General features: G+C 41.7%; 1 protein-coding gene across 2 annotated transcripts in view; it reads left to right on the forward strand.

The window, feature by feature from the left end:
* ccser1 (coiled-coil serine-rich protein 1) overlaps positions 1-23,418 on the forward strand; it is a 154,440-nt gene that overhangs the window by 69,105 nt on the left and 61,917 nt on the right. For both annotated transcript variants that reach the window (XM_058070765.1, XM_058070764.1), the window contains exon 10: positions 9,221-9,301. In XM_058070765.1, coding sequence (XP_057926748.1) covers positions 9,221-9,301 — 81 coding nt within the window. The remainder of the gene's footprint in view (positions 1-9,220; positions 9,302-23,418) is intronic.

The following is a 23,418-nucleotide window of genomic DNA, read 5'->3' on the forward strand; positions in this document are numbered from 1 at the left end:
ATCGGTATTCAATCGGTATCGGCCGATACGCGTGTGGGTTCGCCAATGTATTTTATTTACATGTATGTATGTATGTATTTTATCTACATGTTTGCTAATTGTTGTTGCTAATTTTAGAATGCTAGCAATGCTAATGTTAGCATGCAAACACATAGCATCACCGTGCCAAGTGTTTACATCTGTGTCTAGCTATAAAAATGCTACTATACTACTGTTAGCATGCTAGCAACACTGAAATGCCAAAATTAGCATGCTAACAACAAGCATGGTAGTGCTACGTCTTTAAATGTCTACTTATGAAAATGGCTAAAAAGGCTCCTATGACAATGTTAACAATGCTAGCAATGCTAACATTAGCATGCCAACACCTAGGATAATAGTGGTAAGTGTTCATTCATTCATTTTCTACCACTTGGTGCTGGAGCCTATCCCAACTGTATTCGGGCGAGAGGCGGGGTACACCCTGGACTGGTCGCCAGCCAATCACAGGGCACATATAGACAAACAACCATTCACACTCACATTCATACCTATGGACAATTTGGAGTTGCCAATTAACCTAGCATGTTTTTGGAATGTGGGAGGAAACGCTAATTTTAGAATGCTAGCAATGCTAACATTAGCATGCAAACACATAGCATCACCGTGCCAAGTGTTTATATCTGTGTCTAGCTCTAAAAATGTATAAAAATGCTACTATACTACTGTTAGCATGCTAGCAACACCGAAGTGCCAAAATTAGCATGCTAACAACAAGCATGATAGTGCTACGTCCTTAAATGTCTACTTATGAAAATGGCTAAAAAGGCTCCTATGACAATGTTAACATGCTAGCAATAATAACATTAGCATGCTAACACCTAGGATAATAGTGGTAAGTGTTCATTCATTCATTCATTTTCTACCACTTATTCTCACGGGGTCGCGGGGGTTGCTGGAGCCTATCCCAGCTGTCTTCGGGCGAGAGGCGGGGTACACCCTGGACTGGTGGCCAGCCAATCACAGGGCACATATAGACAAACAACCATTCACACTCACATTCATACCTATGGACAATTTGGAGTCGTTAATTAACCTAGCATGTTTTTGGTGTTTGAGGGTGGAATTGAACGCGGGTCTCCTAGCTGCGAGGCCTGTGTGCTAACCACTTGCACACCGTGCAGCCCATTTTTGGGGGGGTGACAATTTAGCTGAAAAGTACCAATGTTTTACTGCTGATTACTAAAGAACGGAAAAAGGTAGAAACAAGACTTTTTTTTCTGTAATGAAAGATTCTAAGAGTCTAATCTTTCTTTTGGTATATACCAACCATGTCTATACAGCTAGGGTGGTTAGAAAATGTTCTTCCCAAGTATGTCCAAATGATCCAATCCTTAACTTTGACATGAATAATTAAAGCAACTTGAAATGCTCTGGATTTATTTTAATGCATATGAATTAAGGATTAATTGTCTTTGAAGCGTAGATCTTTTTTTAACGCTCCCACCCAGGACAAAGATGATAACTTTTATGAAAATAACAAGCATGACTTCTTAACGAGTACAAGTCTTTGTGACAAAATATCATTAAAAGCTCATTGGCAAAACCAATGGAATTATGATTCACACAGAGGTGTGTCTCAATACTTTTGTGTACACCAGGGGGTCTCAAACTCAATTTACCTGGGGGGCCACTGGAGCTAGGGTCTGGGCAAGGCTAGGCTGCATCAGGTTTTCAAAAAAAAAAAAAACAAAAAAAAAACGCATTTATTAATAAAAATATACAACTTTTTCAGTACTTTGGTTCCGATTTTCTACAATAAAAGCTCTGATAAAACATTCCACTGTTCTCAAATATCTTATTTTTTTTCTGCACAAAATAAGATGAAAAATAAATAAACAAATCAAGAATAGAGAAAATCAATCAGTAATAAATAAATATTATAATAATAATAAAACGGCAAATAATAAAAACTTAAGAAACCACATATAGTTGGTGGGTAGACAAATTATTTTTTTCAGATTAAAATGAACAAAGCATTATTAGAGCCCTGTAGACATGACAAAACACGACTATAGTCACATTTATACTCTTTTTATTTACAACATATTGCGCAACTGCAGGGTCTTGAGACACATGCTAACTCGCTAAACTAGAGAGCTAGCGACCTAAACGGTAGCCTTCAAGTTATTTCCTTTAAACTTAAATAGCCAAAAACTTACCACTTCCACACGGATAGGGAGGATAACTATTAACAGTTATTTAACCTTTAACATGAACATTAATCAAACGTAATAATTTTTTCTGGGTACATGATACCATACAGCATCCATATCAAACTTGCGCAGGCCGCACTAACATTAAACTTTCATATCAAGGCGGGGGCCTCAAACTAGTGTTGTATACAGCAATTTTAAATATTGCTTTTCATGAAAAAAAAATGAACCGATATCATATTTTTATGCTGATATAAAAAAAAAAGGTCAGTAAGGATAATTCATAATGCCGCCTCAAGAGAACATACTAACTCCTTATTTCTAAAATCACAAATACTTCAAACTTGCTGATATAGTTCATCTTCAAACAGTTAAAATAATGCATAAGGCTAAATATTCTCCACATTATTATTTATTATTTATTATTACACGACATTTCGCAATTTCACTGCTGTGTTATTGTGCAATGACAAGAAAGAAAGAAGGAAAGAAGGAAAGAAGGAAAGAAGGAAAGAAGGAAAGAAGGAAAGAAGGAAAGAAAGAAAGAAGGAAAGAAGGAAAGAAGGAAAGACGGAAGGAAGGTAGGAAAGAAAGAAGGAAGTAAAGAAAGAAGGAAAGAAGGAAAGAAAGAAGGAAGGAAGGAAGGAAGGAAGGAAGGAAGGAAGGAAGGAAGGAAGGAAGGAAGGAAGGAAGGAAGGAAGGAACACATTTGGCCCGCGGGCCACACTAACATTAAACTTTCATATCAAGGCGGGGGCCTCAAACTAGTGTCCTGCGGGCCACATTAGGCCCGCGGGCTGCGTATTTAAGACCCCTGGTGTCCACATAACACAACACGAGCGTTATTCTCCACCTATTCAGGGAGATGTGGGATCCCCTCCAGAATTGCCTCTTCCAACAACAATATTGTTGTCACTTGTTTGTCGTCCACACGTCTGTAATTTGTCACTTGCTCTATCGAAGCAGCGCAAACGCAGACATAATGCCAGGCCTCAGCAGGATAATGTGCCAGCGTTACGTCTGCGCATAATGAGACATGCCAGTCATATCCACTGACTTGAATCTCATTTGGCATCTGTTTCTGATTTGCGTTTTTTTTTTTTTTTTTTGGCGCTCGCATCTCAATCTCTTTCAGCTTCCCCGTTTTTTGTTTTTTTTTAGAATGTTAAGAACGTCTCTTCTCATCTCACCGCATGCTTTTGCTTATGTTTGAGGTGTTACAGGTTGCAGGAGTAGCAATAATGAAGCAAAGAACATCATGAACTCAGATGATGATGAGTGCTGTAATCAAGTAGCGTGTTAGCGCTCCATGTCGGGCCGTACCAACTCAGTCATGTTCATTTTCTACCGCTTTTTCCTCACGGGGGTCGCAGGGGGTGCTGGAGCCTATCCCAGCTGTCTTCGGGCGAGAGGCGCCAGCCAATCACAGGGCACATATAGACAAACAACCATTCACACTCACATTCATACCTATGGACAATTTGGAGTCGCTAATTAACCTAGCATGTTTTTGGAATGTGGGAGGAAACCGGAGTACCCGGAGAAAACCCGGAGAACATGCACAAGGGTGGAATTGAACCCTGGTCTCCTAGCTGTGAGGTCTATGCACTAACCACTCGACCACCGTGCAGCCAAATTTGTGCATAGAACACCATAAAAATGCTCAGAGTCAAAAAATTTAGCATTATTGTTTTGGTGTGAAGCAAAATCCTCACGAGGGTCACGGGGGTGCTGGAGCGTATCCCAGCTGTCTTCGGGTAAACCCTGGACTGGTGGCCAGCCAATCACAGGGCACATATAGACAAACAACCATTCACACTCACATTCATACCTATGGACAATTTGGAGTCGCTAATTAACCTAGCATGTTTTTGGAATGTGTGGAGAAAACCGGAGTACCCGGAGAATGCACGGAGGAGAACATGCAAACTCCGCACAGAGATGGCCGAGGGTGGAATTGAACCCTGGTCTCCTAGCTGTGAGGTCTGCGCGCTAACCACTGCAAAATGATAATTAATATTAACAATTAACAATTTTTCAGCCCTTTCTGTGGAGTTGTGGACTCCTGTAGAGCAGCGACACACAATAACAACACACAAAGCTTTCTAGTTCTTCCAGAATCTGCACCTATTCAGCTGTATCCCTGTATCGCCACTGCAGTTCATGACTTAAAATGACTTAAACTATCCACTTTGAGTGGGATAGTTGTGTCTATATTTGTGGTGTGTTGAGAAAAGTAGGGAAACCTTGCCTGCCGCTTGCCAAGTTTAAGTGCAGCAGCACTTTGAAGGAAAGGGCAACTCGTAGCCAAAAGCTCCTCCTGACTCCGTGTGTAAATCTGCCAGTGGAAACCTATTAATTATCTCCTACAAGGACCTGGCTAGCTGGCTAGCTGGCTAGCTGTCCGGCCGGCCATCACTTTGCTGTCACATTTTATGACTTTTTACTTTTTGCTAAAGGATTTTGCTTCAACTGGTACAAAGTGCATGCGTTTCAGATGGCTAGTCATGTAATAGCATCACAGTGCTTATAGTGTTTATATCTATGTCTAACTATGAAAATGTATAAAAATGCTACTATACTACTGTTAGCATGCTAGCAAAACCGAAGTGCCAAAATTAGCATGCTAACAACAAGTATGATAGTGCTGCGTCTTTAAATGTCTACTTATGAAAATGGCTAAAAAGGCTACTATGACAATGTTAACATGCTAGCAATGATAACATTAGCATGCCAACACCTAGGATAATAGTGGTAAGTGTTCATTCATTCATTCATTCATTTTCTACCACTTATCCTCACAAGGGTCACGGGGGTTGCTGGAGCCTATCCCAGCTGTCTTCGGGCAAGAGGCGGGGTACACCCTGGACTGGTGGCCAGCCAATCACAGGGCACATATAGACAAACAACCATTCACACTCACATTCCTACCTATGGACAATTTGGAGTCGCCAATTAACCTAGCATGTTTTTGGAATGCGGGAGGAAACGCTAATTTTAGAATGCTAGCTATGCTAACATTAGCATGCAAACACATAGCATCACTGTGGCAAGTGTTTATATCTGTGTCTAGCTATGAAAATGTATAAAAATGCTACTATACTACTGTTAGCATGCTAGCAACACCGAAGTGCCAAAATTAGCATGCTAACAGTAAGCATGATAGTGCTACGTCTTTAAATGTCTACTTATGAAAATGGCTAAAAAAGGCTAATATGACAATGTTAACATGCTAGCAATAATAACATTAGCATGCCAACACCTAGGATAATAGTGGTAAGTGTTCATTCATTCATTCATTTTCTACCACTTATCCTCACAAGGGTCGCGGGGGTGCTGGAACCTATCCCAGCTGTCTTCGGGCAAGAGGCGGGGTACATCCTGGACTGGTGGCCAGCCAATCACAGGGCACATATAGACAAACAACCATTCACACTCACATTCATACCTATGGACAATTTGGAGTCGCCAATTAACCTAGCATGTTTTTGGAATGTGGGAGGAAACGCTAATTTTAGAATGCTAGCAATGCTAACATTAGCATGCAAACACATAGCATCACCGGGCCAAGTGTTTATATCTGTGCCTAGCTATGAAAATGTATAAAAATGCTACTATACTACTGTTAGCATGCTAGCAACACCGAAGTGCCAAAATTAGCATGCTAACAACAAGCATGATAGTGACACGTCTTTAAATGTCTACTTATGAAAATGGCTAAAAAGGCTACTATGACAATGTTAACATGCTAGCAATATTAACATTAGCATGCCAACACCTAGGATAATAGTGGTAAGTGTTCATTCATTCATTTATTTTCTACTGCTTATCCTCACGAGGGGTCGCGGGTCTTTTGGGCGAGAGGCGGGGTACACCCTGGACTGGTGGCCAGCCAATCACAGGGCACATATAGACAAACAACCATTCACACTCACATTCATACCAATGGACAATTTGGCGTCGCCAATTAACCTAGCATGTTTTTGGTGTCAGAGGGTGGAATTGAACGCGGGTGTCCTAGCTGTGAGACCTGTGTGCTAACCACTCGGACACCGTGCAGCCCATTTTTTTTGGGGGGGGGGTGACAATTTTGCTGTAAAGTACCAATGTTTTACTGCTGATTACTAAAGAACGGAAAAAGGTAACAACAAGCATGATAGTGCTACGTCTTTAAATGTCTACTTATAAAAATGGCTAAAAAGGCTACTATGACAAAGTTAACATGCTAGCAATGATAACATTAGCATGCCAACACCTAGGATAATAGTGGTAAGTGTTCATTCATTCATTCATTCATTTTCTACCGCTTATGGGGTCATGAGGGTTGCGGGTCTTTTGGGCGAGAGGCGGGGTACACCCTGGACTAAATAATAAAAATATGTATGATTTGTGTCGATGTTGGATCAATATGAGTATCAGCACAAAACCCGTACCCCTAATAGCTGCACGGTACTTAACACGGAAATAGTCTACGTGCACACATGCCCTCACCCATGAACTATTCACAGCATCTTTTAATTTGCTTGATAATTCCAATTAAGGTTAATGAACTTTTTCCGTATCTCGCAGCCGCAGTCCCCGGCAAAGCCCAATTCTGTTCTCCAAGCCGTGAGTGCAGGGGAGCGATGTCAGGATGATTGGTTACCGTGTTGATAAAAGGCTCCCGGGGTAAATAGTGCAGAATTCATGATACTTGCAACCTCGCCTTTTTCCAAACAATGCCGTGCAGATCAAATAAGAGTCTGCGCTTCTCTGCGGTGAAGGTTAAAAACTCATGCAAACGTATGGATTATGTCAAAGAAGGACATTGAAGCTCGATGTGTCTTTTATTATTTGTTACGGAACCCGCTAGGGTGCGAGGTGCATTCAAGCTAATTGGATATTTACGTTATCTCCCCAAAAACATGCTAGGTTAATTGACGATTCCAAATTTGTCCCAGACAAGGTTTCCCTACAACACACCACATATATAGACACAACTATCCCACTCAAAGGGGATCGTTTAAGTCATTTTAAGTCATGAACTGCAGTGGCGATACTGGTATACAGCTGAATAGGTGCAGATTCTGGAAGAACTAGAGAGCTTTGTGTGCTGTTATTGTGTGTAGCTGCTCTATAGGAGTCCACAACTCCACAGAAAGGGCTGAAAAATGAGCATAATAGGTCCCCTTTAATTGTTATTATTAATTATTATTTTGCAGTGGTTAGTGCGCAGACCTCACAGCTAGGAGACCCAGGTTCAAATCCGCCCTCGGCCATTTCTGTGCGGTAGTTTGCATGTTCTCCCCCGTGCATGCGTGGGTTTTTTTCCGGGTACTCCGGTTTCCTCCCACATTCCAAAAACATGCTAGGTTAATTAGCGACTCCAAATTGTTCATAGGTATGAATGTGAGTGTGAATGGTTGTTTGTCTATATGTGCCCTGTGATTGGCTGGACACCAGTCCAGGGTGTACCCCGCCTCTCGCCCAAAAGACCCGCGACCCCTCGTGAGGATAAGTGGTAGAAAATGAATGAATGAATGAATGAACACTTACCACTATAATCCTAGGTGTTGGCATGCTAATGTTATCATTGCTAACATGTTAACATTGTCATAGTAGCCTTTTTAGCCATTTTCACAAGTAGACATTTAAAGACGTAGCACTATCTTGCGTGTTGTTAGCATGCTAATTTTGGCACTTCAGCGTTGCTGGCATGCTAACAGTAGCATAGTAGCATTTTTATACTTTTTTATAGCTAGACACAGATATAAACACTATGAGCACTGTGATGCTATGTGTTTGCATGCTAACGTTAGCATTGCTAGAATTCTAAAATTAGCGATCTGAACATGTAGATAAAATACATACATACATGTAGATAAAATACATCGGCGAACTCATGCGCGTATCGGCCGATACCGATTCACGTAAAGAACGCAAATATCGGCCCGATATATCGGCCGATCCTTAGTTATGACCATCATACCTTAAGCCAGATCAGTTTTTACCATTGCAAATATTAAACTCGGTTTTCTCCGGGTACTCCGGTTTCCTCCCACATTCCAAAAACATGCTAGGTTAATTAGCGACTCCAAATTGTCCATAGGTATGAATGTGAGTGTGAATGGTTGTTTGTCTATATGTGCCCTGTGATTGGCTGGCCACCAGTCAGTCCAGGGTGTACCCCGCCTCTTTCCCCAAAGACAGCTGGGATAGGCTCCAGCACGTGTGGTACTGGTGTACGTGTGGAGTACCCCAGGGGTCAATATTGGGACCAAAACTGTTCAAAGTTGGAAGTTGGATGATAGCACTGTGAAGCTAAATAAAACTAAAATCATGGTTGCAGTAGAAAAGACTATTTAGGTTATTAAATTGTCCATAGGTATGAATGTGAGTGTGAATGGTTGTTTGTCTATATGTGCCCTGTGATTGGCTGGCCACCAGTCAGTCTCGCCCGAAGACAGCTGGGATAGGCTCCAGCACCCCCTGCGACCCTCGTGAGGATAATCGGTAGAAAATGAACTAGTATATGGTTATGTCACCTTATTGTCCTTGAAGTTAAATAAAACTAAAATCATGCTGTTTGCTTGCAGTAGAAGAGACTATTTAGGTTATTTTGTTATATTTATGATCATTATTTATTATGGTTGTAAAAAAAAAATCACCTTTATGTCATTTTATACTTCTTGATATGTATAAAAAGAATCATACCTGGTGAGATATAGAAGAACAAGAAGAACCTCCCTTGGACTCCAAGGGGTTAAATACAGCATCGCTTTGCTGTCCAGCTTTTATGAGTATTATCAGGTTTTCCAGGATGACAAAGCAAAAAAAAGGATTAATGCTCGTGGAAATTTTGCGAGAGTAGCGTGTCGTGGTGCGAGTGGGCGCGACACATGGGGGTCTGCAGGCACGGGGGGTGGGGTTGAGGGGTAGAGCGTGCAACTGTTCTAATTAATCTCCATTTGATGTTCGCCTTTTCTCTTTTTGGACGCCGCTGACTCTGTTTGTGTGTGTGTGTGTGTTTTTTTTTTTATATGCAGGAGAGCGCCAAAGCTGCCCTGAAGATGAAAGACGGCCATGCGACTGACCACGCTACACAGACCGAACACATGGGGCCGGAGGTGAGAGCGAGTGAGAAAAAGCATCACGAAATAGCGGCTCGCAAAAAAAATCTTCTCTTATCCCGTCCGATCTCTCTTCTTATATTCTTTTCCATCTCTTAAAGAGCATCTTTTCACGGTTAGCTAAAGCTCTAATCCATCATGCTCCTTGTGAAACCGCCATGACATTCATAAGATAGCCGACTACCTCCTACTCCTCGATTCCCACAATGCAGCCTACCTGACGCCCTCAGTTGACATGGCCTCCTTGGCTTCACCGTTGCCTGACAGTATGGGAACGTAGCACATGTAATGAATGTCTTCCTGCACGGAAAACAGGAACAGCGTGTTAGGGTCAGAACGAAGAACATCTTTTTCCAAAATAGGCCATCGGGCTCATTCATCTCTGTGTGTTACACCACGACTATTAGCGTTTTTTTTTTTTTCTTTTTTTGCAGTATGTCCTTAAGAACAGCAGAGTACTCCTGTCCCAAACAGAATCTTTGATCAGCATTTTTTTTTTTTTTTTCAGTAGGTCCTAAAAAGAGTCGAAGGATCTTTGGCTAGCATTTTAGCAGTCCTTAAAATAAAACAGCAGAGTGCTCCTGTCCCAAATAGAATCTTTGATTAGCATTTTTTTTTTTTTTTGCAGTTTGGCATAAAAAAACAGCAGTGCGCTCCTGTCATAGAAATGATCTTTGCACCAGTTCAAGTTTTTCCCCGAGGGGCAATTTAAAGGACACAGAAAGCAGAATGGGATGCTAACCAAGGTTCCGTTGTATTTTATGTCAATCTCCACCTTGGTTTCAGATTACATCTGAATGGGATGCTAACCAAGGTTCCGTTGTATTTTATGTCAATCTCCACCTTGGTTTCAGATTACACCTGAATGGGATGCTAACCAAGGTTCCGTTGTATTTTATGTCAATTTCCACCTTGGTTTCAGATTACACCTGAATGGGATGCTAACCAAGGTTCCATTGTATTTTATGTCAATCTCCACCTTGGTTTCAGATTACATCTGAATGGGATGCTAACCAAGGTTCCGTTGTATTTTATGTCAATCTCCACCTTGGTTTCAGATTACATCTGAATGGGATGCTAACCAAGGTTCCATTGTATTTTATGTCAATCTCCACCTTATGGCGCCCATTCAACTAGGCCCCACTCTGGCCAGCTGGGTCCAATGGCACGTGTTGGGTGGGGGCGGGTGAGGATCCAACCACCAACCTTTTGTGGCTCTGGGGCTGCGTTTTTGCTGTAGTTCCTTAGAGACAGTCAAGCACTCCTGTCATATAGAAGATCTTTGACTACGGTTTTGTACATCTCGTCTTATAAAGGTCCCCGCCCCCCCTTCTTGACATGCTTTGAGTCCACTATAAAGCACCATATTCAAATGCCAAGTGGGTGATTCTGCTCTACCAGTTCATGCTGTCCAGTTCGAGCCCATCTCCACCTCTATGGCTGCTCAGCTCTTGTTTCTCAGCTTCAGGTGCTGCAGATGGAAATGACAGATGGTCCCGTGTGTGTTTATGACTTAAGACACTTTACAAAGTCTTTGTATTCTTTTTTCTCCCACACTGAACTATATAAACATTTAGATCAGTCATTCTCAACTGGTGGAGCCGTTTTCAGTGGGTGGCGGAGTCTTTACAGAAAAAAAAAGTGCAAAGTGTAATGACACAGATGTCCGTGAATGCACCTTTGCGTCTGTGCTATTGGCTTGCGACGCCACCGCGAGGTACAAGGCGATGTTTATGGACATTGAGTGGGAGGGGAAGGGCATGGAGTGCGGACTTAAGGCACCGTCTGTCCAACACAGCTAGATAGCTACTTATCTACCGGAGCAGATAGCAGCATAAAGCCAACGCTCACATTGTGTTGGTGGGGGAATTCCACCCACAATGATGACTTTCAGGTACAGTATGGCGGTACTGTTTAACGCCCAATTCGACTTATTGGCCCTGGCAGATGGGTGGTCTACAGAAGAATTGGTGCTATTGTTATTCAAATTACCTACCTTATTTTATGTCAATCTCCACCTTGGTTTCAGATTACATCTGAATGGGATGCTAACCAAGGTTCCATTGTATTTTATTTCAATGTCCACCTTGGTTTCAGATTGCATCTGAATGGGATGCTAGCCAAGGTTACATTGTATTTTATGTCAATCTCCACCTTGGTTTCAGATTACATCTGAATGGGATGCTAACCAAGGTTTCATAGTATTTTATGTCAATCTCCACCTTGGTTTCAGATTACATCAGAATGTGATGCTAACCAAGGTTCCATTGTATTTTATAGCAATCTCCACCTTGGTTTCAGATTACATCTGAATGGGATGCTAACCAAGGTTCCATTGTATTTTATAGCAATCTCCACCTTGGTTTCAGATTACACCTGAATGGGATGCTAACCAAGGTTACATTGTATTTTATGTCAATCTCCACCTTGGTTTCAGACTACATCTGAATGGGATGCTAACCAAGGTTCCATTGTATTTTATGTCAATGTCCACCTTGGTTTCAGATTACATCTGAATGGGATGCTAACCAAGGTTCCATTGTATTTTATGTCAATCTCCACCTTGGTTTCAGATTACATCTGAATGGGACGCTAACCAAGGTTCCATTGTATTTTATGTCAATCTCCACCTTGGTTTCAGATTACATCTGAATGTGATGCTAACCAAGGTTCCATTGTATTTTATGTCATTAAATGAATGGGGTGTCACTTTTGAGCAATATTACAGTATCGCAGGTTCAACTCCCTTTCTAACACAAGTGTAAAAATAAGCCTTTATAAACTTATTCAATCCCGTCCATGTTTCCAAAGCAGTCCCTCTCTGTGCAAGACATTTTTGATGATTTTGACTGTAGTATTGTGTTGTAGGGCTATGTATCCTTTCAACGCGTAACCGTGGTGGACGCTACACGACGATATAAAACAGGTTTTCTATGCCTGATAAAAAATATTCTGTGAATAATGAACCCTACTTATAGCGGTCTGGTATGGAACCAATTAAGTGTACTCTTGATAAGTCACACTTCAGGTGGAGTTTCTTCTTCACACCTTACGCTCTTCTCTTTCTCTTAACACTACCTTGTCGTTGGGGGGAATGGGGGGGGGGGGCAAGAAGCCCAAGAAAGAGCAACCACCTTGGAGGCTGGTTGTTCTTTCATGTTATGTTGACATCTCACGGGACATCGTTAACATTATCGCTGTTAATAAATGCATTATGAATACATCAGGCTCTACGGGGGATCTCTTATGTTTGTGTTTATTTAGTTCCACCAGATTAGATGTCATTATTACTTAGTCATGTTGTTTTCTTAATCTTATGTTTTGTTTTTTTTTTCTCGTTTTTTTAAAGCTTTTTATCACCCTCCTGGCACCGCACACCCACTCGCACTAATGCATTTCCAATAATGCAGTCAGCGACGGCCTCACCTTTTATTGAATGGTTCTTTAGGCTTAAGCAAGCAAAAGTGAGGCTTTGTCTGTAATGTACTGCATATGTTTTTATTTGTCAGTGTTAAATAAGTGATTGTTCGGGGGGGGTTGGGGAGTGGGGGTGCAGCCATTAGTCCTGGATAGCAAAGTCAATACAAGAAAGACATGTTCTTGAAAGTAACTTCAGAAAAATAGGTTGCCACGGACGGCACACACACAGAGTCATTATTGTGTTGTATGTGTTGTCATGCCTCGTCGCATAATTCAATTATAAACACGGCGATGTCATTAACACAGAACCCATTTACTTCACAAACTATTTTTTCTACATGTTTTCCACAATTTTTTTAAAAACAATTTAAAAAATAATAATTTATTGTCGTTTTTGCAGCTTTTTAATTGAAAATGGTAGTGTTAATTTATTTGTTTTGGACATGCTAATAATTTACATCGTGTTTACAATTGCTGGAGCCTATCGAGACAAATTGATTCCATTAGCATCTAGGATGAATTAATGATGCTAACCAAGGTTCCGTTGTACTTATTTGATGTCAATCTCCACCTTGGTTTCAGATTATACCTGAATGGGATGCTAACCAAGGTTCCATTGTACTTATTTTAGGATGCTAACCAAGGTTCCATTGTACTCATTTTATGTCAGTCTCCACCTTGGTTTCAGATTATACCTGAATGGGATGCTAACCGAGGTTCCATTGTATTTTATGTCATTGTCAACCTTGGTTTCAGATTACATCTGAATGGGATGCTAACCAAGGTTCCATTGTACTCATTTTATGTCAATCGCCACCTTGGCTTCAGATCACATCTGAATAGGATGCTAACCAAGGTTCCATTGTACTTATTTTAGGATGCTAACCAAGGTTCCATTGTACTCATTTTATGTCAATCTCCACCTTGGTTTCAGATTATACCTGAATGGGATGCTAACCGAGGTTCCATTGTATTTTATGTCATTGTCCACCTTGGTTTCAGATTACATCTGAATGGGATGCTAACCAAGGTTCCATTGTACTTATTTTATGTCAATCTCCACCTTGGCTTCAGATCACATCTGAATGGGATGCTAACCAAGGTTCCATTGTACTTATTTTAGGATGCTAACCAAGGTTCCATTGTACTCATTTTATGTCAATCTCCACCTTGGTTTCAGATTATACATGAATGGGATGCTAACCGAGGTTCCATTGTATTTTATGTCAATGTCCACCTTGGTTTCAGATTACATCTGAATGGGATGCTAACCAAGGTTCCATTGTATTTTATGTTAATCTCCACCTTGGTTTCAGATTACAGTTGAATGGGATGCTAACCAAGGTTCCATTGTATTTTATGTCAATGTCCACCTTGGTTTCAGATTACATCTGAATGGGATGCTAACCAAGGTTCCATTGTATTTTATGTCAATCTCCACTTTGGTTTTTAGATTACATTTGAATGGGATGCTAACCAAGGTTCCATTGTATTTTATGTTAATGTCCACCTTGGTTTCAGATTACATCTAAATGGGATGCTAACCAAGGTTCCATTGTATTTTATGTCAATCTCCACCTTGGTTTCAGATTACAGTTGAATGGGATGCTAACCAAGGTTCCATCCAATTTTCATGAACACAAACGTCACCCTCACAGGTGTCAGTTTGATATTCAAAGCAGAGAAAAGATCACATTGATTCTAACCAAAAAAAAGTGGATCCCAAGTCTGTCAGCTCCCATGTCCTCGACATGTCCAAAAATTTGGGAAGTTTGGCCAGAGCTCAAGCGTACAGCTTTGTGATCTATTCTCAGGCCGAGAGTAGCACCTCCATATGCTCACCCACCCCCCCTACCCCGCCTCTGCCCCCTTGAGTGGCTGGGATCTTAATTAGAGGAGCAGCTGGCTGCCCGCTAGCAAGGTAGGCTAGCAGCGCAGGTGACTTAACTCTGCAGCGGCTTGCAGCATGTGCGGCCTGATTTGAGACCCCCCCTCCCTCCCCACTCCCCCACCCCTCAAACCCTCGTGAGTAGGAAGATAATGCAGCTATGTAGGTTAGCTACCCCGGCGCACTGTCGGCTAGCAGTGGAAAGTGTGTCTACAAGTGGGGCAGCTATTTCTACTGCTTCTACTGGAGGTCACACACACACAACTATGGCTTCCCCGCTGCCTTGCTCATTTCCCTGGGTCACAAATACAGCTTTTGGCTTCTTTAGAAAAACCACGCATGCACGGGGAGAACATGCAAACTCCACACAGACATGGCCGAGGGTGGAATTGAACTCGGGTCTCCTAGCTGTGAGGCCTGTGCGCTAACCACTTCATTTATAAGAGTTAAATAACTTAACCTTCTTTCCTTCTTTCCTTCTTTGCTTCTTTCCTTCTTTGCTTCTTTCCTTCTTTCCTTCTTTCCTTCTTTCCTTCTTTCCTTCTTTCCTTCTTTCCTTCTTTCCTTCTTTCCTTCTTTCCTTCTTTCCTTCCTTCCTTCTTTCCTTCTTTCCTTCTTTCATTCCTTATTTCCTTTTTTCTTTCCTTCCTTCTTTCTTTCCTTCTTTCTTTCCTTCCTTCTTTCCTTCTTTGCTTCCCTCCCTCCTTCCTTCGTTCCTTCGTTCCTTCTTTCCTTCTTTCCTTCTTTCCTTCTTTCCTTCCTTCCTTCCTTCCTTCCTTCCTTCCTTCCTTCCTTCCTTCCTTCCTTCCTTCCTTCTTTCCTTCTTTCCTACCTTCCTTCTTTGCTTCCTTCCTTCTTTCCTTCTTTCCTTCCTTCTTTCTTTCCTTCTTTCATTCTTTCTTTCCTTCTGTCCTTCCTTTCGTCTTTCCTTCCTTTCGTCTTTCTTTCCTTCTGTCCTTCCTTTTGTCTTTCCTTCCTTTCGTCTTTCTTTCCTTCCTTCCTTCCCTCCTTCCTTTGTTCCTTCCTTCCTTCCTTCCTTCCTTCCTTCCTTCCTTCTTTCCTTCCTTCTTTCCTTCTTTCCTACCTTCCTTCTTTGCTTCCTTCCTTCTTTCCTTCCTTCCTTCCTTCTTTCCTTCCTTCCAACTTTCCTTCCTTCTTTCCTTCCTTCCTTCTTTTCTTCTTTCTTTCCTTCTTTCCTTCTTTCCTTCCTTCTTTCTTTCCTTCTTTCATTCTTTCTTTCCTTCTGTCCTTCCTTTCATCTTTCCTTCCTTCCTTCCCTCCTTCCTTTGTTCCTTCTTTCCTTCCTTCCTTCCTTCCTTCCTTCCTTCCTTCCTTCCTTCCTTCCTTCCTTCCTTCCTTCCTTCCTTCCTTCCTTCCTTCTTTCCTTCCTTCCTTCCTTCCTTCCTTCCTTCCTTCCTTGCTTCTTTCCTTCCTTCCTTCTTTTCTTCTTTCTTTCTTTCCTTCCTTCCTTCCTTCCTTCTTTCCTTCTTTCCTTCTTTCCTACCTTCCTTCTTTGCTACCTTCCTTCTTTGCTTCCTTCCTTCTTTCCTTCCAACTTTCCTTCCTTCCTTCTTTCCTTCCTTCCAACTTCCCTTCCTTCCTTCTTTTCTTCTTTCTTTCCTTCTTTCCTTCCTTCTTTCTTTCTTTCTTTCTTTCCTTCTTTCCTTCTTTCTTTCTTTCTTTCTTTCTTTCTTGTCATTGCACAATAACACAGCAGTGAAATTGCCAACAAAATGTCGTTGCCTGGCTCCCGTATAATAAATAATAAATAATAATGTGGAGCATATTTAGCCTTATGCATTATTTTAACTGTTTGAAGATGCAGGAGATATGTCATGTTATGCATATCGGTATCGGAAAATGACAGTTCAACAATACGGTATATTGGTTTTCGTGAAGATGCAGGAGATATGTCATGTTATGTATATCGGTATCGGAAATTGACAGTTCAACAATACGGTATATTGGTTTTCGCTTATTGGATCACTCATTTTTAGAGTAAAGGATGTATTGCACAGAAAGAGTGAAATACTGTAGGCTGGTCATCAGGTGGAAATAACGTGTTCAAAACAGGACTCCGATTCTTGTTCAAGGATATTTTGGTCACGCTGGATGCCAGTGTTGACAGGGGGCTGGTGGGAATGTGGAATGATGTCCATTTTTGTGACCTTCCCTCGCCATCATCTACTTGGAACCTCCTTACAGTCAAACACAGCAAATGGTCTTCAAATTTTGATCAGGCGCGTCGTACATGACAAGTTGAGGTATTGCAAGAGAACCAACACGGCTCCCAACTCTCGCCAATTTTTCAAGTCTGCACTTTAAAAGGACACAGAGTAAAGGAAAAAAAAGTGGGTCTTGAGACGAAAAGAGAGAGAGAGTTAAGAAGCTATTTTACGCCCTGCAGAGAATCTTATGAGCTGGAGGTATGGTGGCTGTTTCAATGTTTTTAGAGGGGGATTGAATAGATTGGAATTGCTAGCTAATTTCATGGCCATTCTTATAAGGAAGCTTTTATTGAGGGAATCAAAGGCTCTTGATGGTTACTTCTCTCTTGTTGCCGCTCTCATTGGCGCGTTGCGTCGGCACCCATTGCTATTTTCTCTAAATTGCAACGTCTTTACTTTTGCCATCCTCTCTTTCAACACTCATCACTCAATATTTGCATTGGTAAACTACGAGTATTGACTGTATTGATATTGTGGCTGACATGGTATGGCTGTATGTATTGTTGGATTATTAAGACCTATATATATATATACTCATTTTTAGTCCCTGGATTTGAACTCAGGACTCAATACAAAGAGCAGCTACACATGATAACCATGATAACCACTTTCATTTACTCCACCCTCAGCTCTCATCCTGGTACTCCTTCCGCCCAGCCCACTCCACTGTGATTGGTCACACATCCCTTCCGCTCCCGAGGACTTCCGTGCCGCACTGAGTGCAGACAATCTTAGCACAACGTCAGTTTTTTGCAGGACTACCCGTGTTTAAAAAAAAAAAAAAAAATCGGTTAGAGCCATGGCTGGTCTCCTTTCCCTCCTTCTTTCCTTCTTTCCTTCTTTCCTTCTTTCCTTCTTTCCTTCCTTCTTTCCTTCTTTCCTTCTTTCCTTCCTTCTTTCCTTCTTTCCTTCCTTCTTTCCTTCTTTCCTTCTTTCCTTCTGTCCTTCCTTCCTTCCTTCCTTCCTTCTGTCCTTCCTTCCTTCCTTCTTTCTTTCTTTCCTTCCTTCTTTCCTTCCTTCCTTCCTTCTTTCCTTCTTTCCTTCATTCTTTCCTTCCTTCTTTCTTTCCTTTTTTCTTTCCTTCTTTCTTTCCTTCTTTCTTTCCTTCCTTCTTTCCTTCCTTCTTCCCTTCTTTCTTTCCTTCCTTCCGTCTTTCCTTCTTTCATTCCTTCTTTCCTTCTTACCTTCTTTCCTTCTTTCCTTCTTTCCTTCCTTCTTTCTTTCCTTCTTTCTTTCCTTCTTTCTTTCCTTCTTTCTTTCCTTCCTTCCTTCCTTCCTTCCTTCCTTCCTTCCTTCTTTCTTTCCTTCCTTCTTTCTTTCCTTCCTTCTTTCTTTCCTTCCTTCTTTCTTTCCTTCCTTCTTTCCTTCCTTCCTTCTTTCCTTCTTTCTTTCCTTCCTTCTTTCCTTCTTTCCTTCTTTCCTTCTTTCCTTCTTTCCTTCCTTCTTTCTTTCCTTCTTTCCTTCCTTCCTTCCTTCCTTTTTTCCTTCTTTCCTTTCTTCCTTCTTTCCTTCCTTCTTTCTTTCCTTCTTTCCTTCTTTCCTTCTTTCTTTCCTTCTTTCTTTCCTTCTTTCCTTCCTTCTTTCCTTCCTTCCTTCTTTCCTTCCTTCTTTCCTTCCTTCCTTCTTTCCTTCCTTCTTTCCTTCCTTCCTTCTTTCTTTCTTTCCTTCTTTCCTTCTTTCCTTCTTTCCTTCTTCCCTTCCTTCTTTCCTTCTTTCTTTCCTTCTTTCTTTCCTTCCGTCTTTCCTTCCTTCTTTCTTTCCTTCCTTCCTTCCTTCCTTCCTTCCTTCCTTCCTTCCTTCCTTCTTTCCTTTCTTCCTTCCTTCCTTCTTTCTTTCCTTCCTTCCTTCGTTCCTTCCGTCTTTCCTTCTTTCTTTCTTTCTTATTTTCTTTCCTTCCTTCTTTCCTTAGATCCATTGATTGTGGTGGAAAAACGCTATCAGCAGCCCCAGACATAGGTGACCTTGTAATTTGCATGCATGCATGTAACACTCCCTGTGCTGGCTGTATGCACACTCTATAATGCTACACAGACAACCGCTTTTGTCTGATTACTCACACAAAATAAAAACACAGATACATTTTTACTCTTCAACACCACAGAGCAACGTTGGAAAGGCGTCGGACTTCAGTTTGGCTGATAGTCCCGTGTCACATTCTCAGCCCTTTCTGTGGAGCTGTGGACTCCTATAGAGCAGCGACACACAATAACAATCACTAGCTGTGAGGTCTGCGCGCTAACCACTTGACCGCCGTGCCGCCCGTCTTTACAAAACATTTCAACCACAATCCATCGGAGGCACCAGGGTCATTTGAACTCAATCGCTAACCAAAACAGCAGAATTTATCAATCCCAGGTGTGGTTCCAGTGTGGGGGATTGTGTTGAAATATCGCGTGGTTGATTCCCAGCAATGTTGAGATGGAGTCAACATACATGATGACATAGCGGAGCATGTTGACATGTGTCATCATTAGCATGTCTGTGTCACTTTAAATACGAAGCCAGTCGGTCCCCGGCTTTGATTGGGACTATGTAGGTCTCCTATTCCTGTAAACTAGATCATTTTGTACAATCCTGGTCCTCACTGAGTAATGGTGTTGCCAGGGAAATGTGTGCTGTCCTATTTAGACTTTTTTTTTTTTTTATCGGGCCTTCTTGTCCCCTTCTCAAATTTGTATAATTGTCGTAATATCTTGCTCACGTTTTTTAATTTCCAATTTTGGTTAATTTTCCATGCTGCGCTCCCCCCTCTCTTTTTCCCCATCTCTCCATCTTGGCTGTTCTTTCTGCGACGCCCATTTTTTTTTTTTTGGCCTTCCATCACCGTCTTGAATGTTTCACGCCACTTCCTTGAACTCATTTCATACGCCGCCGGACCGCTTTCCCCATCGTCTTTATGCCCGGCGTTTCACCTGTATACCTCTACCTTCTCACATCCCATCCTCGTCCTTTCGTTTCATTTCATTGCCAGGGAAGTTTGCAACCTCCCTATCTGTTGGATTCCCAGAGGTGGAATATTCCTTTCCCCAATCCGATTGAGGTATCTTGTATCTTGGCTAATGTTTTCGGAAAGTCATTCAGAAAGATCCCATTCGGAAAAACTCCTCATGTAAACGTGGCTAATGTTTTCGGAAAGTCATTCGGAAAAACTCCTCATGTAAACATGGCTAATGTTTTCGGGAAAGTCATTCGGACAGATCCCATTCGGAAAAACTCCTCATGTAAACGTGGCTAATGTTTTCGGAAAGTCATTCGGAAAAACTCCTCATGTAAACATGGCTAATGTTTTCGGGAAAGTCATTCGGAAAGATTCCATTCGGAAAGAAGAAAAACTCCTCATGTAAATGTGGCTAATGTTTTCGGGAAAGTCATTCGGAAAGATCCCATTCGGAAAAACTCCTCATGTAAATATGGCTAATGTTTTCGGGAAAGTCATTCGGACAGATCCCATTCGGAAAAACTCCTCATGTAAATATAGCTAATGTTTTCGGGAAAGTCATTCGGAAAGATCCCATTCGGAAAAACTCATCATGTAAATATGGCTAATGTTTTCAGGAAAGTCATTCAGAAAAACTCCTCATGTAAACGTGGCTAATGTTTTCGGGAAGTCATCCGGAAAGACCGGACGAAGGAAAAACTGGAAATACGGAAAAACTGGAAATACAGAGTTATTCCAACAAGTGGAAGAAAAACTCGAGGAAGTCGGTATCACGTGATGTTGATTACGTTTTACTCTGCATGCCCCATTGACTATTCTGTTGGATTATAGCGGCGCATGTAAACGAGAGATTGGAATATTCCTTTTCATGTGTACTATTGTTTTCGGAAAAGTCATTCGGAAAGACAAAAACTCCTCATGTATACATGGAAAGGAATATTCCAATCTCCTGTCTACATGCCCCGCTATAATCAAACAATGGAGCATGTGCAGTAAAACCTAAACAACAAACGCCATTTTTCAAAACCTGAGAGACGTCTGCGTGTTACGTCACAGCTGAGCATTCGCCGAAAGAACGCACCCTGACAACTTTCCGATTGAGCGGGTACAAGATACCTCAATCGGATTGGGGAAAGGAATAATCCCATTATATATTCATTCGCATTGGCACTTTTCTTTCGGAATGAGGTATATACAAAGGTTACATTCTTTCCTTTGGACCCAAGAATATTTGCGTCCATGTAAACGTGGCTAGTGAGAGACCTGCCCCCCCCCCCCCCCCCCCCCCCCCCCCCCCCCCCCCCCCCCCCCCCCGCCCCAGTGTCCACCACACATTTTTTTTCTCACGTCTGGTGCTCATAAAAAGGCTCTCGGTCACACAATGCTTTTCAAGCATCTTTAAAAGGTCCATTTTGCATGATAAGGAAACTTGAAGTATCCGATTTTACCTTCAAACTGAACAGAAAAGCTTCACTAGCCTTTAAAGGCATTTTCAAGTACTTAAAAAGCCTAACGATTGGTAGCTTTCAACTTAGGTGTCGGAAGCACGCATTTCTAACTTGTTGACTGTCAAAAAGGCCACTCTGAATGTGAAATGGTAAAAGCACCAAGTAACTGCAGTATGCTTACCTTATCATTTGTGCTTTCATCTGTCTGGCAAAGTCAACAAGTCAACAAGAGCATCCTTCCGATCAGGAAAACGGATACGGTCTCAAACTCAATTTACTTGGGGGCCACTGGAGCTAGAGTCTGGACGAGACTGGGCCGCATCAGGTTTTCAAAAAAAACAAAAAAAAAACGCATTTATTATAAACAGAAAAATGAATAAACTTTGCCACTTCCACACGGATCGTGAGGATAACTATTAACAGTTATTTAACCTTTAACATGAACATTAATCAAACGTGATAATTTTTTCTGGGTACATGATACCATACAGCATCCATATCAAACTTGCGCGGGCCGCACTGACATTAAACTTTCATATCAAGGCGGGGGCCTCAAACTAGTGGCCGCGTGTTTGAGACCCCTGATTTATTTACAACATATTGCGCAACTGCAGGGTCTTGAGACACATGCTAACTCGCAAACTAGAGAGCTAGCGACCTAAACGGTAGCCTTCAAGTCATTTCCTTTAAACTTAAATAGCCAAAAACTTACCACTTCCACACGGATCGTGAGGATAACTATTAACAGTTATTTAACCTTTAACATGAACATTAATCAAACGTAATATTTTTTTCTGGGTACATGATACCATACAGCATCCATATCAAACTTGCCCGGGCCGCACTAACATTAAACTTTCATATCAAGGCGGGGGCCTCAAACTAGTGGCCGCGTGTTTGAGACCCCTGGTTTATTTACAACATAGCATAAAGACATGACAAAACACGACTATAGTCACATTTATACTCTTTTTATTTACAACATATTGCGCAACTGCAGGGTCTTGAGACACATGCTAACTCGCAAACTAGAGAGCTAGCGACCTAAACGGTAGCCTTTAAGTTATTTCCTTTAAACATAAATAGCCCAAAACTTACCACTTCCACATGGATCGTGAGGATAACTATTAACAGTTATTTAACCTTTAACATGAACATTAATCAAACGTGATCATTTTTTCTGGGTACATGATACCATACAGCATCCATATCAAACTAACATTAAACTTTTATATCAAGGCGGGGGCCTCAAACTAGTGTCCTGCGGGCCACATTTGGCCCGCGGGCCGCGTGTTTGAGACCCCTGATGTACGCCCACCTTCTCACTCCATAATGACCCATATCCTGTGTATCTAATGCATTAAAAGTAATAACAAGCGTTGTGACGCTGCCCGCGTGCCCCCCCCCCCAGTCCACAAATCACTTTATATGGTGATGTAAAAAGAACATTTTCACATTAGAGTCCCATGTAAAACCTTCCATAATAACCGTCACAGACCTCCACCAAGGTCCAGGTAGTATATGTGTGTGTGGTTTTTAATTGTGGTTTTATGCCATCATCAGTTTTTACTGTTGAAGGCCTCTTCCCCATCTGCCTGCTGTGTGCTCGCACTTGAGAGCACAGGTGGGAGGCGATCACGGCGGAAAAGCCCGTTTTATAGCGCTTAACTTTCATTTTTATTCATACTTGTTTATAAAGCAAATATATTTTTTGAGGGTGTTAAACTCGTATTATCATCTGGTAATCAATACTATTGCTATTAATAGACGTGATGCCAATTGTCGGTCACGCCGAACGGAGAAGAAAGTAAGCTTGTTGATTGCTTCACACCGAGCAGAAAACGATGAGTCACGCCGCCCCTCAGTTTCCATCTCACGTTCTCGTGTTGCTTTTAGACTTCGTTTTAGTTTTACACAGACGGAAACTTTGAGGCAAGACGCGGAACCGAGAGGAACGGCGGAGATACGTCTTTATATGAATTTAGTGCTTCAGATCTCAGTCATAAGGGGAGTTTAATATTCATTAATATTCATTAGGCACATATAGACAAACAACCATTCACACTCACATTCATACCTATGGATGAATTTGGAGTCGCTAATTAACCTAGCATGTTTTTGGAATGTGGGAGGAAACCGGAGTACCCGGAGAAAACCCACGCATGCACGGGGAGAACGTGCAAACTCCACAC

The sequence above is a fragment of the Doryrhamphus excisus genome, chromosome 4, assembly GCF_030265055.1.
Source record: "Doryrhamphus excisus isolate RoL2022-K1 chromosome 4, RoL_Dexc_1.0, whole genome shotgun sequence".
Lineage (NCBI taxonomy): Eukaryota > Metazoa > Chordata > Actinopteri > Syngnathiformes > Syngnathidae > Doryrhamphus > Doryrhamphus excisus.